Source organism: Carex rostrata, chromosome 14 (genome assembly GCF_964058835.1).
Source record: "Carex rostrata chromosome 14, lpCarRost1.2, whole genome shotgun sequence".
NCBI classification, from domain to species: Eukaryota; Viridiplantae; Streptophyta; class Magnoliopsida; order Poales; family Cyperaceae; genus Carex; species Carex rostrata.
The window spans coordinates 6,552,624-6,566,780 of record NC_135931.1 but is presented as its reverse complement, the minus strand read 5'-3'; the positions used below and the strand labels follow the sequence as shown (position 1 = coordinate 6,566,780).

At 33.4% G+C, this 14,157-nt stretch overlaps 1 protein-coding gene and 1 long non-coding RNA gene across 3 annotated transcripts; one reads left to right on the top strand and one right to left on the bottom strand.

The window, feature by feature from the left end:
* Positions 1-2,023: 2,023 nt before the first annotated feature.
* Positions 2,024-4,844, bottom strand: LOC144565452 (uncharacterized). Of its 2 annotated transcripts, XM_078315214.1 has the most exons (6): positions 4,523-4,844; positions 4,130-4,283; positions 3,361-3,593; positions 2,961-3,134; positions 2,417-2,540; positions 2,024-2,305 (listed from the first exon to the last, which is right to left on the bottom strand). In XM_078315214.1, the coding sequence occupies exons 1-5, from the start codon at positions 4,691-4,693 to the stop codon at positions 2,454-2,456; spliced, it is 819 nt and encodes a 272-aa protein (XP_078171340.1). In that variant the 5' UTR covers positions 4,694-4,844; the 3' UTR covers positions 2,024-2,305; positions 2,417-2,453. The 2 variants fall into 2 exon arrangements, with proteins under 2 accessions (XP_078171340.1, XP_078171339.1); XM_078315213.1 differs by having other exon boundaries at positions 2,024-2,540.
* A 7,344-nt stretch (positions 4,845-12,188) lies between these two features.
* LOC144565712 (uncharacterized) lies at positions 12,189-13,754 on the top strand. Its single transcript, XR_013514945.1, has 3 exons — positions 12,189-12,287; positions 12,364-12,921; positions 13,279-13,754. It is a non-coding gene; the product is annotated as an uncharacterized LOC144565712 (long non-coding RNA).
* The last annotated feature ends 403 nt before the right edge of the window (positions 13,755-14,157 follow it).

Below are 14,157 nucleotides of genomic sequence, written 5' to 3'. Positions count from 1 at the left end.
GCGCGGCACCAGGCTAATTCGGATTCAGACGGTGCGGAAGAGAGCGAAGAATGGTATAGGAATGAGAACTTCTAGATAGGTAGTGTCGGTATAAATTTCTAACCTCTTTTAGTCTTTATCGTTATTTTTTAAATTATAAATTTCTAAATATTTCAATTAGTTTTTAAATTATTCATTTTAAAGAAGAATTACTAACAAAAAAAAAGTTAGAACTCCGCCTATGTTATTTTACATAGCCGGTCCCAAGCCTGGAATAAAGGAGGAGGATAACTTCTATTGTTTTAAAAATTTTGAGATATAAATAAATTATGAAACTATATAATTAGAACGAGAATTTAAAAATAAAATAAAATGACTCGTGTAAAGAAATAAATAAATACATTTGTACTTAGCCGACTAAACATACAAATTTTGGCAAGAATAATTTATATATATAAGTTACAAATTTTAATTATTTAGGAATTATAAAGATGTGACTTGATAATTTTATGTATATATATACACACTATTTGATATTGAATTATTCATATTTTAAAAGTCGAATTATAAACACGTAAATACATTTATACAACACTTTTAAAAAAAAAGCAAAAAAAAAAACCAACAAAAAAACAGAAACAAAAAAACCAGAAAAAAAAACAGCAAAAAAAAAACCAACAAAAAAAAAAACCGTACCCGCCCTACCCGCCAAGGGTACACGGGTACGGGTATAGGACAGGTAGGGCATGGTTTTTGAAAAATATACCCGACCATACCCGTACCCGTATACCCTTGTACCTGTCCTACCCGTACCCGTCCCGGGTATACCCGGGGTACCCTTACCCGCCCGCCCATTAAATCCCTACTATGCAGTCTCCGTTTCCTTGTATGATTTGTCCTATAATCCTATTATTACAATTGATTGAACTTCATTTAATCATTTATTCTATTTATTTAACTATTGTAATATTATGGGCACTCCGCACTTGAATGAATTTAACAATATATCAATGTCATTGCCATCGAACAATATTCAAATTGTGCAAAATTTGACAGGTAAATTCGCTTTATATATTCAATATTCACCTCTAAACTTATTTTTTATTTTCAAAAAAATCATTAAACAATTTGGAAAAACTTAAAGTATCTGTTCTTTTTCATAAAGAGGGAATTTCACGCAAAATCTTGAAATTACATATTTTTTCCTTTCAAAATTCATAATATCATAGTTATCCTTCAAGATTTTAAAAAATCATAAATTCAATCAATTTATTACTTTATTATGAGAACTCATTTTAAAAATTGGTAGCATGTGTAAAAGATCCAATTAATCAATTTTCAAAAGCAAACGGTTCATTTTTTAACTTCTGACGCATACACAATGACATTTAGATATACATTATGTGTACGTCACAATTAAAAAAATATATATATTTTGTCCTTTACAAACAAGAAGGCTGAATATTTTGTACACATGCTACAATTTTTTTTTCAAATAAAGGGTAAAACTTGAAATTATTTTCAATTATTTTCAATAAGACAATAAGTTGGATAAATATATAATTATTTGAAATTTAAATAGATAAATATGATATTATGAATGCTAAAAGGAAATAACGTAATTTCAAAAAATTTGAGTGATAAACCTGAAATTCCCCTATAATAAAAGTGTGCACACTCGAATAGTTCGCAACGAGCGTTTCGGATTTGATGAACGAAATCAGATCCCGAACCTGTTTCCCGTTCTCGGTCATTTTGTGAGAATGGAACATGTTATCCAGGCCCGGGTGCTACAAGAAGTGGGCTCACAACATACAAGGAACGTAAGCCGCTTTAAACCCAAGTTAACGCATGCGAGCGTGGAATGCTTCAAAATACAAACAGGTTTTCTTTTTTGTTATCACCAAATATTTATTGACCAATGGCTTCCTTACCAGAATAACTACGGGGCAGGTCACCCAGTTAAAACCTTGGACATCCAACTTTACAAGATAACAACCTTTTAACATTCAGAAGTAATTAAAGAGTATCCAGTAAACTTCAATGGACAATGACCGAACATATGTTTTTCTTATAAACTTGAAAGCAGCAGAAATACAATTATGAATGCGCAATTAATTCCAAAGATACATGCTTCTAAAAATATATATATATAAAGGAACTCTTGGACTTGCATAACATCAGCCTGATATGTCACTGACCTAGGTTTTATCAGATCAGACCATTTGGTCGCGTCATCGTATCATGCTGCTCCAAGTTCAACAAATCCTCAGCCGTTATATTTTCTTCATTATCGGTGAAGCACAAGTCATTAGGAGATGGATGTCTAAGGTACACTTCATGTCGGGAAGAGCACGAGGACATGAATTCACACAACTAAATTTCATCCATCGTACATTCTACTTAAGAAACAAATTAAAAGGACAAAGAATCATACATATCTGTAACTTGTGACAAAGCTAAGCTGTGCGGATCTAAAATACATCAGGATGAAAGCGTCCAGGAATTGTATTGCCTTGTTGTGCTTGCCTGAGATGCATCATCAGTGCATAATTGTTGACCTGATGTACACAATAAAAATAATATAAAACTGAAACAAAATAATACCATGGATAAAATATTCTTGTTGTGCATATTGTACTCCCAGATCAAAAAGGGTAATAAATAATTTCAATAGAAAAATAAACTTGCATCTGTGACCAAAAGTATCATTTTGTACCAGTCCATAAACATACTGAGCACTAGGAATATTTCATGACCTGATAAATGAAAATATCCCTTATGCACCAATATAGATATAAATTTCTCTTTCAAAAACATCCCTACCATTTTTCTTCAAAAAAATATCAGTGAATTACCTGACTCTCTATTACCCCTCTCTGATTGAAAAAAGTAGCTTGTTTGTTTTCCATTATTCAGATATTTTGGAGGGATGAACAAAGAATCTTACAATTTGCTAGAAAAAGAAAAATATCAGTTACCTCGAGGGTCCTGACTTGCTCCTGGTATTGTGATACCATCTGTCTAAGATGTTGTACTTCTTGGTTCTGTTCCACTTGCTCTTTTTGACGGTCATGCTGGATCGCCACTGCTCGTTTCAGAATAGCATTTTCTCGAAGGACAACTTCCATATGTTCCTTTAGCAATGAATTTTCCTATATAATTGAAACAGAAGGGGACAAAGTACTCAGCAACTCTAGGAACTGTAGCAAAACACTTCACTAAAGTGAAGAAATACACAAAATAAAATAATAGGAAGCAAAATATAAGGAGTACCGAGTATTTCAACACAGTTCTTAGTTGTCCTGTTATGTTCATTTAGGCATGCTAGAAGTAGGAAATGCAATTTTACTAGAAGAAAATATGAGGAAAATGGAGTACCTTTTGAACATTCTGCGTGCTTTCTGGGCTAACACGGGAAATGATAGACTTCTCCAAGACCTCAAGCGCTCTTGTGGCGCGAGACCTCGCATCATCCATGTCAGAGGCATTCATCATTTCCTGTACAAACAGCTCCACCCATTCAGAACCACCTGATGGGCGATTATTATCCACACCGGGCATGGAGTCAGCAGCTGTACATATGTTACCATCATTGCCCAGTATTTTTTGTCCTAATATATAGCAGTTGAAACGTATTAGAACCAGACTACAAATAGACTTAATGGGATTATACAAAAAAGCAAAAAAATATTATTCTGTCCATAAATTTAAATATTGAAAAAAAAAATACTTAGCAAGCACTTCATGCTATTGCTGTATGTTTTATAGTGTGTATGCTTTTTTTATTTTTTGCATTCATGCCAAATGAAGAAGAAACGAACATAAGAAGCAATTATATTCTTAAGTTCTCTTTCTAGTTGTCAAATACTTGGGTCAAATCCGGAAAGAAATGTCAGAGGGGAAGGGAGGGAGGCTGAAAGAAAATGAGCAAGGAAGAGAGGAGGTGAACTTTTACACCCCAAAATGGAGGGTACAAAATTTCCAATGTCTTGTGTCTTTGCTCTCTGTCCCTTCAACCCCTCCCCAGGTACCCCCTTCATTTGAATTTGTGGAGCAAGGTAGAACATTTGGGCAAGGTAGAGCATCTGGTTCTTCTAAGTAACTGTAAAATAAAGAAAAAGGCCTGAGAAAGGGAAGGTGCAGATACCTTCGTTTGCAAGATGATTTACAGGAGTTCCATCTTCACAAGTCCCTGCAATAGAAGCTAAATTGGTTTCTTCTGGTTCGAGATGCAGATCTGTCAAGCTCTTTATTGCAGAATCCATATCATTTCCAGCTGCTTCGAGAGCTCTCTCCAGCAACTGTAACCAAAATTTTGTTGAGAAAGCAGAAACTTTACATGGTACTCCAGAAAGATACCAGAGGTCAAAGCACTAACGCAAAATGTTTTAATTTAAAAAAAAAAAATCTAGTCAAAGACCAGGATAAACAAATTAAATTCATTCTCACAGATTAAAGAAAACGATCAAACGAACCTTCAAATGAAATCTGACCAGGAGAAAGTATTTATTTGTACAGGAATTGAAATTTTGGAAAATACCTCTTGGTTCATCTGAGGGAAGAGGGAGCGGAGGTGGGACAAGAGGGGATTGGCGTCTCTAGGAGGGGAGAAGCCGCAGCGAGAGCGCTTGGCGGAGTGGTGGGGCTGGAACGGCAACGGCAGCTCGTCGAAGATGGAAGAAGATCGCTTCCCGCAGACCGCGGCGGACATCTTGGCGTGGCGGCGCCAACTCCTATTCGTGCCTTGTTAGCCGAGGATTTTCCTGCCTCCTGACGCAGCTCAGAATGACGCGGAGAGAGAGAGAGAGATTAAAAAGAGAGGGTTTGGTTCTCTTTTCTTTGGTAAAAAGGGGAAGAAGAGCAAGTGGATGGATGGATTAACCGATGTGACTTGTGAGATGCGTGAAGGGCTGAAGGCTTGTGGTGGCTTGTGGGGTAGGGGACTGGTAATGGGTTTCGTGTTGGAGGGGAGTTTGGGTTGGGAGTCCGGCAAGGCAAAATTGGATCCGAAATCATTCAGGAGCTAATCCGAATCTGCCCAGTTACCTGACGCAAGCAAATTAAAATGGACGGCTCCGATTAACTCAAACTGATGGCCTATTGCCCTATTCTATTCGGAGATGGCGCCGGGGACAAGTATTAACTGTGCTTTGAGATTCGTATCAAGTTAAAAGAATGATCATGGACCGTCCTTTTCTAATTTGCTTGAGTCAGATACCTGAGGTGATCCAAATTCGTCACCTGAGGTTGGAAATTAGAATATTTAACAGACGAGGGATTGTCGATGTTTCGGGTTAATGCTCCGAAGAAATATTGATCACACGAAAATTAATATTTTCAAAATAAATAATTACTTGAATAAATTTTCCTTCGTTGAACTTTATACATAGATATATATCTTTCAAACTTACATGATAAATTGTATGAAAATTTTTGTAGATTAAACAAAAGAGTTTTATCAATTTTAAGATTTCTTTAATACTTTAACTATATCAAACACAACACCCGAAATTTTTATTAATAGAAAATATATTAAATAAATATCAAGATTAGAGAACGCTTTTGCGTTTTATCAAGATATAGGGAAACTGTTATGATTTATCACGGCCTCTGGTCGTTATGGTTTATAACGGCCAGAGTTAGCACTTAATTAACAAGATTAACCATTTTAATTGAACCATAAAAAAATCAAAAAAAAAAAACCCTGTCCGCGATAGATTGGAACGATCAGAGGAAAAAAAAATCTCTGTCCGTGATGAACAATAACGGCCAGGCGCGAAAATAAATAAAAAATCTTTTTTTTTCACCTCTGGCCGTGATGGGCTATCACGGCCAGCCTTTTTTTTTTTCTTTCTTTCTGCCTCTGGCCGTGATAGATAGTAACGGCCAGGGTTTTTTTTCTGGTTTTTTTCTTGCGCGGTTCAGTTAGAATGGATGATGATTAATTAAGTGTTAATGCTGGTCGTGATAAACCATAACGGTTTCCCTATATCTCGATAAAACGCAAAAGCGTTCTCTAATCTCGATATTTATTTAATATATTTCCTATTAATAAAAATTTCGAAACACAACACTATTAATTGAGGAGAGAATAAAAAGAACATGAGTTGTATGATATATAAAAGAAAAAAGTGAAGAGGGAGGAAGAGAGAAAAAAAAAATATCGTGATATGACGTGGCTAATAAGCTTAGAAACTTATAATCATTTTTATATAGAGTAAAGATGTTGTCCCCTTGAATTTGTCTCCTATCTGTCCCTCTAACAACCTTCTTTTTTTGTTCTGTCATGTGGTCAAAACCCACCCACTTCAATTTTCTCTTAGAAAGAAAAAAAAAATTCAACACAACTCAAAACTCACCATGTTCTTCTCCTCTACTGCTCGCCACCATCTACCCACGTCGACAGTTGTGATGGCGATCGAGATCCGGCGAGACGAGCGTGGTGCACCGTCGAGATTCGACGAGGAGAGCGTGGTGCACCGTTGAGATTCGACGAGGAGAGCGTGGTGCACCATCAAGATTCGGCGGGGAGAGCGTGGTGCACCGTTTGAGGGGGTCCATGCTAGCCCAGCAAAGGTTATCACAGTTGAACATATGAATATTTTATTAGTTAGATATGAATAATTTATTTGTTAGATATGCATACTTCATGTAAGATATGCATACTTCATGTAAGATATGAATACTTCTTGGAAGAGGTGGGGTGAGAGAGACGAATATGACTTTTGAATGTTGAATTGTATAAATTATTTTGAACATGTATGAATACTTCGTTTGTTAGATATGCATTCATGTTATTAGATATGAATATTTCTTAGAAGATGTGTTCAAGAAGAAGGGTCTGACTTTGAATTGTATAAATTATTTCAAACATGTATGAATACTTCATTAGTTAGATATGAATACTTCATTTGTTAGATATGCATGAAGAAGGGTCTAACTTTGAATGTTGAATTGTATAAATTATTTCGAACATGTATGAATACTTCATTTGTTAGATATGAATACTTCGTTTGTTAGATATGCATTCATGTTATTAGATATGAATATTTCTTAGAAGAGGTGTTCAAGAAGAAGGGTTTGACTTTGAATTGTATAAATTATTTCAAACATGTATGAATACTTCATTAGTTAGATATGAATACTTCATTTGTTAGATATGCATGAAGAAGGGTCTAACTTTGAATGTTGAATTGTATAAATTATTTCGAACATGTATGAATATTTCATTTGTTAGATATGAATATTTCGTTTGTTAGATATGCATTCATGTTATTATATATAAATATTTCTTAGAAGACGTGTTCAAGAAGAAGGGTTTGACTTTGAATTGTATAAATTATTTCAAACATGTATGAATACTTCATTTGTTAGATATGCATGAAGAAGGGTCTAACTTTGAATTTTGAATTGTATAAATTATTTCAAACATGTATGAATACTTCGTAATCGTCAGTATGAATACTTCATTTGTTTAGATATGAATACTTCTTTAGTTATATATGAATAATATATAGATTTGCTGTAGTGGTCTCCAATCTTGGCAAATGTCACTTTCAGACGGTTGCGATCTCCAATCCAGGCTGTCACAAGACGTTAACGGCCCCCCTGGTCGTTACTGGTCCCCTCCAGCTTGTGTTTACATATGACGAATGGTTCTGATAATAAGTATGAATACTATACATTCGTAGGTATGAATACTATACGTTTTGACTATTAACTCAGAGTATAAATAGTTAAATACCCTTATATCAGATGTTGGAGTCAGTTAGTGGTTCCATGTCAAAAGTTGTTTGTCTTTTAATGCAGAGAACGTTTAGGGAACTGATATGGAGGTACTGTTAGTCGTTCCCTTTTATATATTTATAATATTCACTTATATTTCTTTTGTATGAGTGATTTCTTAAACTTTTAATAAGTTAAATGCTTGTATATCTATTTGGGTTGTTCTTGATATTATATCCTTTCTATTAAACACACAAAAAAACAAAAAAAAAATATTCTTAATTTTTTTTTGCTGTATTACTCGAATTTCTTTTTATTTTGTTTCCAAATTAGAAAAATATTAATTCGTAAATAATAACATTATAACGTTCGCGGTACCTTCTTATCTAATTTTACAATTATAAGTGAGATTAATATTTTAATGATTGTTAATCCAGTTGTGTGTAACGGTTGAGATTTTTCTTTTTAGTAAGAGTTGGTTGCTAAGCAATCAACTGTTTAATATTCATAATTAAAGAGTTGGATTTTTTTTTTTTTAAATTTACAATCTCTCACACGGAGAGTGTTGTCTTAACCACTAGGTCAGAAGTTGATTCTCGTGTTGTTGTCAAGATTAAAATCTTAAGGATTGCTCCACCAAAAAACACGTAATATTTTCCACCAAAACATTTTAGAACCTATCAAGTCGATCGATACCAATAAATTAATATTACGTGTTTTTTTTTTTTTTTTCTGTCTCGAATTCTCATATTGACGCAAACTTCTTTTTTTGTTAAAAGTAAATATATAATTTGTTAGGGTGCCAAATTCTCATATTGGCACGGAGGTTATTTTTTTTTTTTTTTTTTTTACATAGAGTCGAATTCTCATCTCGGTACCACAAAAAAAAAAAAAAAAATATATATTTTTGTTTCAGATTGACTAAAAAAAACTCTTGGGTTGAGAAGCATCTCGGCACAATAAAAATAAAAATCAAAAGAGTCTTATTATCTATTTAAAAGGCGAGAACTCAAAAGAGACATGAGAAATTCATGGTATTCCTCTTTTTCTCTTCTCGCTTTCTTTACGAGTTCACAAGCCGATTAATTAGCCTTGATAATTATGTTCTTCCTGTGTACCGTAAATTTTGTACATTAATTGTTTGATGTGTGTAAGTGTGTTTGTTCTGATTGAATGACTTAAATGGGGGCAGGAATTGTTATGTGATGATTGTGATATTCGTGTAAATTTGGAATGTAAACACTTGGATCATTTAGTGTATTATGATTAATAATTCAATTTATTGTTTGAAGCTCATTAAACCGTTTTTTATCCAAATTTATGCACTCTTTTGATGAGCTGATCGACCCTCATATTAGTTTTACTTTAAAAAAAAAAAAACTCTTTGTACATGCTCTTTTTCTTGGTTTAGCATACTAAATTTTAATTTGCCAAGAGAATATATATACCGACCAGTATGTATCAGTTGATTTTGGTTAGTTTGTCCTCTGTATTATTTATTTTGCTCAAGCTAATGAATTTCTATTATAAGCTCGACCTTCAGGACAAGATAACATTATTGAAATCATGTAAACTTGGGAAGTGTTGTGAGCAGTCAAGCAGTACTTAACAGGTTCTATTAGCTGTTGTACAAATAACCACTAGTATATATCTATCAGCTGGAAATGGAGGGCATGTTGGCAATTTCCTTTTTTTATTTGCAATGGTTTCCAACTTTCCATGGCCATTCTTTGTTGGATGTGGATCTAGTTTTAGACCATTAAAGTTTTCCTTTTATGCTTTAAAATCAATGTAATAAGTAATAACTAATCTTAGGGGAAACGATACAATTGCAATTTTTTGTTTTAAACATACTTTTAACATTTTTTTTATAATTTTTTTTTAATTCTAAATGATAAACTCCAAAATATATTACTATTGTTGTGTTATAAGTATATGTTTAGAATCGACATAATTAATTTGGATAACTCAGGAGGTTAAAAATTAAATAAATGTATGAAATAAATTACTAGTGGTTTAGTCTTTCAACATCTTGATGTTGCACAAAATAAACTCTAAATTTATAATTATTTTATGCACATATATTGTTTATGAGTTAGAATAAGATTCATGGTTCATTCTTCATTTAAAATTTCAAAATTAAATTACTAATGCAACAAATAATTTTGTCATCATGTTCAACAAAATTTTCTTAAGTTGATCTATTCCTGTTATTTTATAGACATAACTAATGAAAATACTTGGAACATACAATCTTAATATCCTTGAACCTCTAAGTAGTAAAATTTAAAACCTTCACATGAAATTAAACAATCTGATTTTGACATTTTTTATTTTCTTATTGTAAAAGGGAAAGGTGCTTAAGATTTTTTTTTTTTTTTTTTGCTTTCAGTAATAAATAAAGAAAAATGTTGGTCAATGTGATAAATATGACTAACTATGAAAATAGATGTTCAATCTATTGTGAGCAATTAATTGAGAATTGAAGTTCTAGGCCAAATTTTAGTAGGTGGAACTTGTTCTTTGAACTAATTTGACAAACTATTGTTTTCTTGTTAGTCCATTCATATCAAATGTCATGTAAAAAGTTATTAATATGCATATGTTGTCACAAGTGGTATTCCGGTCTGTTGGTCTCCACTATGAATGAAGCACAAGAGTTGCTTAATTTAGTTCAAAACAAATAGAAATGTAACATCAATATAAAGTATGAGCCAACCCATAGAAGTGTACTAAATTTTTATTTGAAAACATAAAATTTCAGTTAAGGTAATTTGTTTGCTTAACTATTTCAAGATCTTCGGGTAGATATAAGTTTGATTATGCTATGCGTTCTTTCCCGAAAGTATGTTTAATTGGCAAATCAGAACTATGTGGAGGAGGTGATAGTTATTTTGCATTACCATACATAAACTCATTGGCATCTGATGGTGATTTGACACCATACAAAGGTAGAGTAGGTGTGTTATGTGTACCAACTAAATCATATATGCAATGCTATCTCAATCACTGTACCATCATCACAAGTCTTGAACTCAATTAGAAATGCAAACTAATGAAATAATAGTTTAGATTTTTCTTTTTTTTTAAATTAGATTGTTTCATTGAATATAGAAAATTAGAATGTGGATATTAACTTTACCATATATCGGTTATCTTCGCCAGATGTGGACCGAGTTTATGCTCATGATTTAAATTAATGTAGCGATCTCTAAAAGATACACATTTATGAAAATTAGGTTACACTTCTTTCTTATTGTTTGTTATAAGTACCCCCATATACCTAGCTAGCTCCCTTTCCATCACGCCGCCATCCTTTGTTCTTCTCACATCGCCTCTTCCTTCTTTGCATTCATCTCCTAGAAATCCTGCTTGATTATTGCTTTTCAATTGTAGATGAAAACAAATTCCTTTGATCCATTAACTATTGCAACCACAAGATACAAAAGAATAGTTTTCACAATATATTGTGTGAAAATCTTACGTCGGCTTACTAATTATTAGGGCTAGCAACGAGCCGGCTCGGTCCGAGTTAGACCAAGTCCATGGCTCGCTCGTTTCAGCAATGAGCGAGTTATGAGCGAGTCAACATTCAGATCCGAGCTGAAAAGGTGGCTCATGGCTCACTTGTTTTGACAATGAGCGAGCCGAGCTAGCTCGTGTTTGCTCATGGGCCAAAAGTCCAAATGTATTAGACTATGTAATATAAAGTCAACTATCAGAAATTAAGTTTGTAATTAAATTCATACATACAAAAATACTAAATTTCCAAATTCATACAAACATAATTCACAAAATAAATTCATGCATACTAAATTCACACACATTTATACCATTTCACAAATTCATATTAGGACCGAGCTAGCTCGCCAGCTCGTGAGCAAGCTAGGTCCCAGCTCAAACTTGTTAATTTTGAATTGAGCTAGTGATGAGCTGGCTCATTAATAGCTCGGTCCACTAATGAATGAGTTGTTAGCGAGCGAATCAGATGTGAGTCACGATCGGTCCATGAGCTACGAGCTTTGTTGCCACCCCTAAGACATTATGATCTTTCCATTGATGATGCAAAAGTTTCTTCCAGGGGTTGCAGATTACAAGCACCTTGAGCAAATGTACAAATGTGACAGAAAGAAAAAGCTAAAATGTACATTTGAGGTAATACTTGTCAATTAATGAGTCATCTCAATGTCTCTCTATTAGGCTTTCCGACATGTTGCCCAAAAGAAAGGTGCTAAAAGAGGACTTGTAATTTCAAAGCAACTAACTTTAAAAATTGTAAGAATGTATACACACACTCTTTGGCAATGCCATGTTTTTATTAGAGTCCAATTCGTCTTATTGTTACAAAAAATAGAGGTCAATGCAGCTATGACAGTAGAATACTGATATAAAGACCTTATAATTTTTTGTATCAAGATCCATATTATTATGTTTCTTAGTAATTTGTCTTTTATTATACGTACATGTAGATGCACAAATTAGTTTATGCAAATGATGGGGAATCAGTCATCGCACTTTCATCCAATGGTACTCATAAACTATAGAGATGGAACCAAACATGTTTGAACTCATGCAGCAAGGTAGAACTAGTTTCTTTATCCCTGCTTTCTCTTTCTTTTGTTATTTGTACTAAAATGTTAATTTGGTTGTATGTAGGCAACTTCCTTTGAGTCTCCAACGTAATTATTGCTATCAGATGGCCTAATGGTTATCAACGTGAGTGATGTTGACATAGAAGCACATTCATTTGATCTAACTAAGGACAACAGATACCTCATCTCTACATCAGGAGGATCGGTATCTCTTTTCAATGTCACTAATGATGAGGTAATATTTCAGTTGAAGATGGTAATTGTATCTCAACCTGACCAATTTGACCAACCGATCAAATTGGTGGTTTAATTGATTTGGCAAGACTCGGCTGATCAGAACATATTATTATTATTCATTTGCATTTTAAAATAATATATATCATGCTAATATAATTAGTAGTATTTACTTCCAGAAATAAAAATAATACTCACATCAATTTTCATACAAAATCTATCAACCTAGTAAAAAGTTGCAATATATTGTGTGTTTTCAAAAACTAGGAAGTTTCTTAAGACAGCCTCCAGTGGCTACCGTGTTCGCATTTCATCCCAAAATAATAACTGGGTTGCCATAGGCATGGACGATTGCACAATCCTTGTTTTGAACCCCCAACGTAAAAAGGTTGGTATGATATTGTTGTTTGAACAAAGATAATCAAATGTGAAGGCAAACAAAATGGTACTTAATGAAAACAAATTACGAACACTATCAATATTGAGTTAAATATCAATGGTAGCAAAATATAATGTGCAAAAATATCAATTACATGCACTCCATAATTAGCATACTTGATGTCAATATGTAGCAATTATAATTGCACTTGTGTGCAATTATATAATCTCTGTAAGTACATGTACACCTCTTCTTCTTTTTTAAAATACCAGCAGAGGCAGGTTGATCAGTACAAGTACATGTACACCTCTCAATATCATTATATGAAAATGCATTATTAAGTTTATTCATTGTTTATTTATGTAGGTTTGTTGTATTCTCAGTGGTCATAATAAAAGAGTAACTAGCCTCTGTTTCTCTACCAAACTAGATGTTCTTGTTTCGTGGGATTGGATGCTCAGGTACACTTTATTAACATGACAATATAATTTGTTGTATTTTTACATATAAAAAAAAAAAGATAATACTCACATCGATTAGCATACAAATTAAATAAAACACCAACATCAATTTTTTTATTATATGAAAAGAGAAGATAAATATCTGCCTTGGTCTTTGATGCATATTTTCACGTTAATCAACTATTTTCTTTTTTCTTTTCTCTTAGACCTTGCCTCGAATCAGGTCCAGCAAAGGTGGTTTTCAGCTAGTTATTTTTTCATACAGAACACAATGCTTTGATGAATTCTGCTAAAGTTCACAGTTCCTTGCTAGTTGTGGCAGTAATTGACAGCTTAATCAAGATTTTGACGGGCAAAAGTGGTCAGAAAATGTGGGAGCCTTCACATTACTAGGGGCGTTTAGAGATGATTAGAGACCAAGCAATCTGATATGGATACAACTGTCACAAAATTCAATGAAAGGATACCTCCAATATGGACCGTACCAGCTGGTACAGACTATATTTCCCCTGTGCATAAGTAGGGTGCTCCAGGAGTTAATGCATATTCCTTTCTGCTTGGTCTGGTCTGTATTGGGCTAGGTCTGTACTGGCTGGTACGAACTGTAACAGAGAGTTAGTTCCGGTGTTCTTGTTGGGAATTTAAAATACCACTTGAGAGATATGCCTATTGTGTAATTAACCAATGAGAGAAATGAATGAGTAATATTAGTACCGTACTAGTTGGTATCAAAAAGTTCAAAGTCAAAATAAACAAGTCAAATTAAGATAATATGAGATCAAGC

Coding starts and splice junctions, on each gene's coding strand:
- LOC144565452 (XM_078315213.1), bottom strand. CDS start 4,693: ATGTCCGCCGCGGTCTGCGGGAAGCGATCTTCTTCCATCTTCGACGAG. Junction 3,594..4,129: donor AAATCATCTTGCAAACGAAG/GTATCTGCACCT, acceptor GCTATATATTAG/GACAAAAAATACTGGGCAAT. Junction 2,541..2,960: donor AGCAAGTCAGGACCCTCGAG/GTAACTGATATT, acceptor TGTGTACATCAG/GTCAACAATTATGCACTGAT.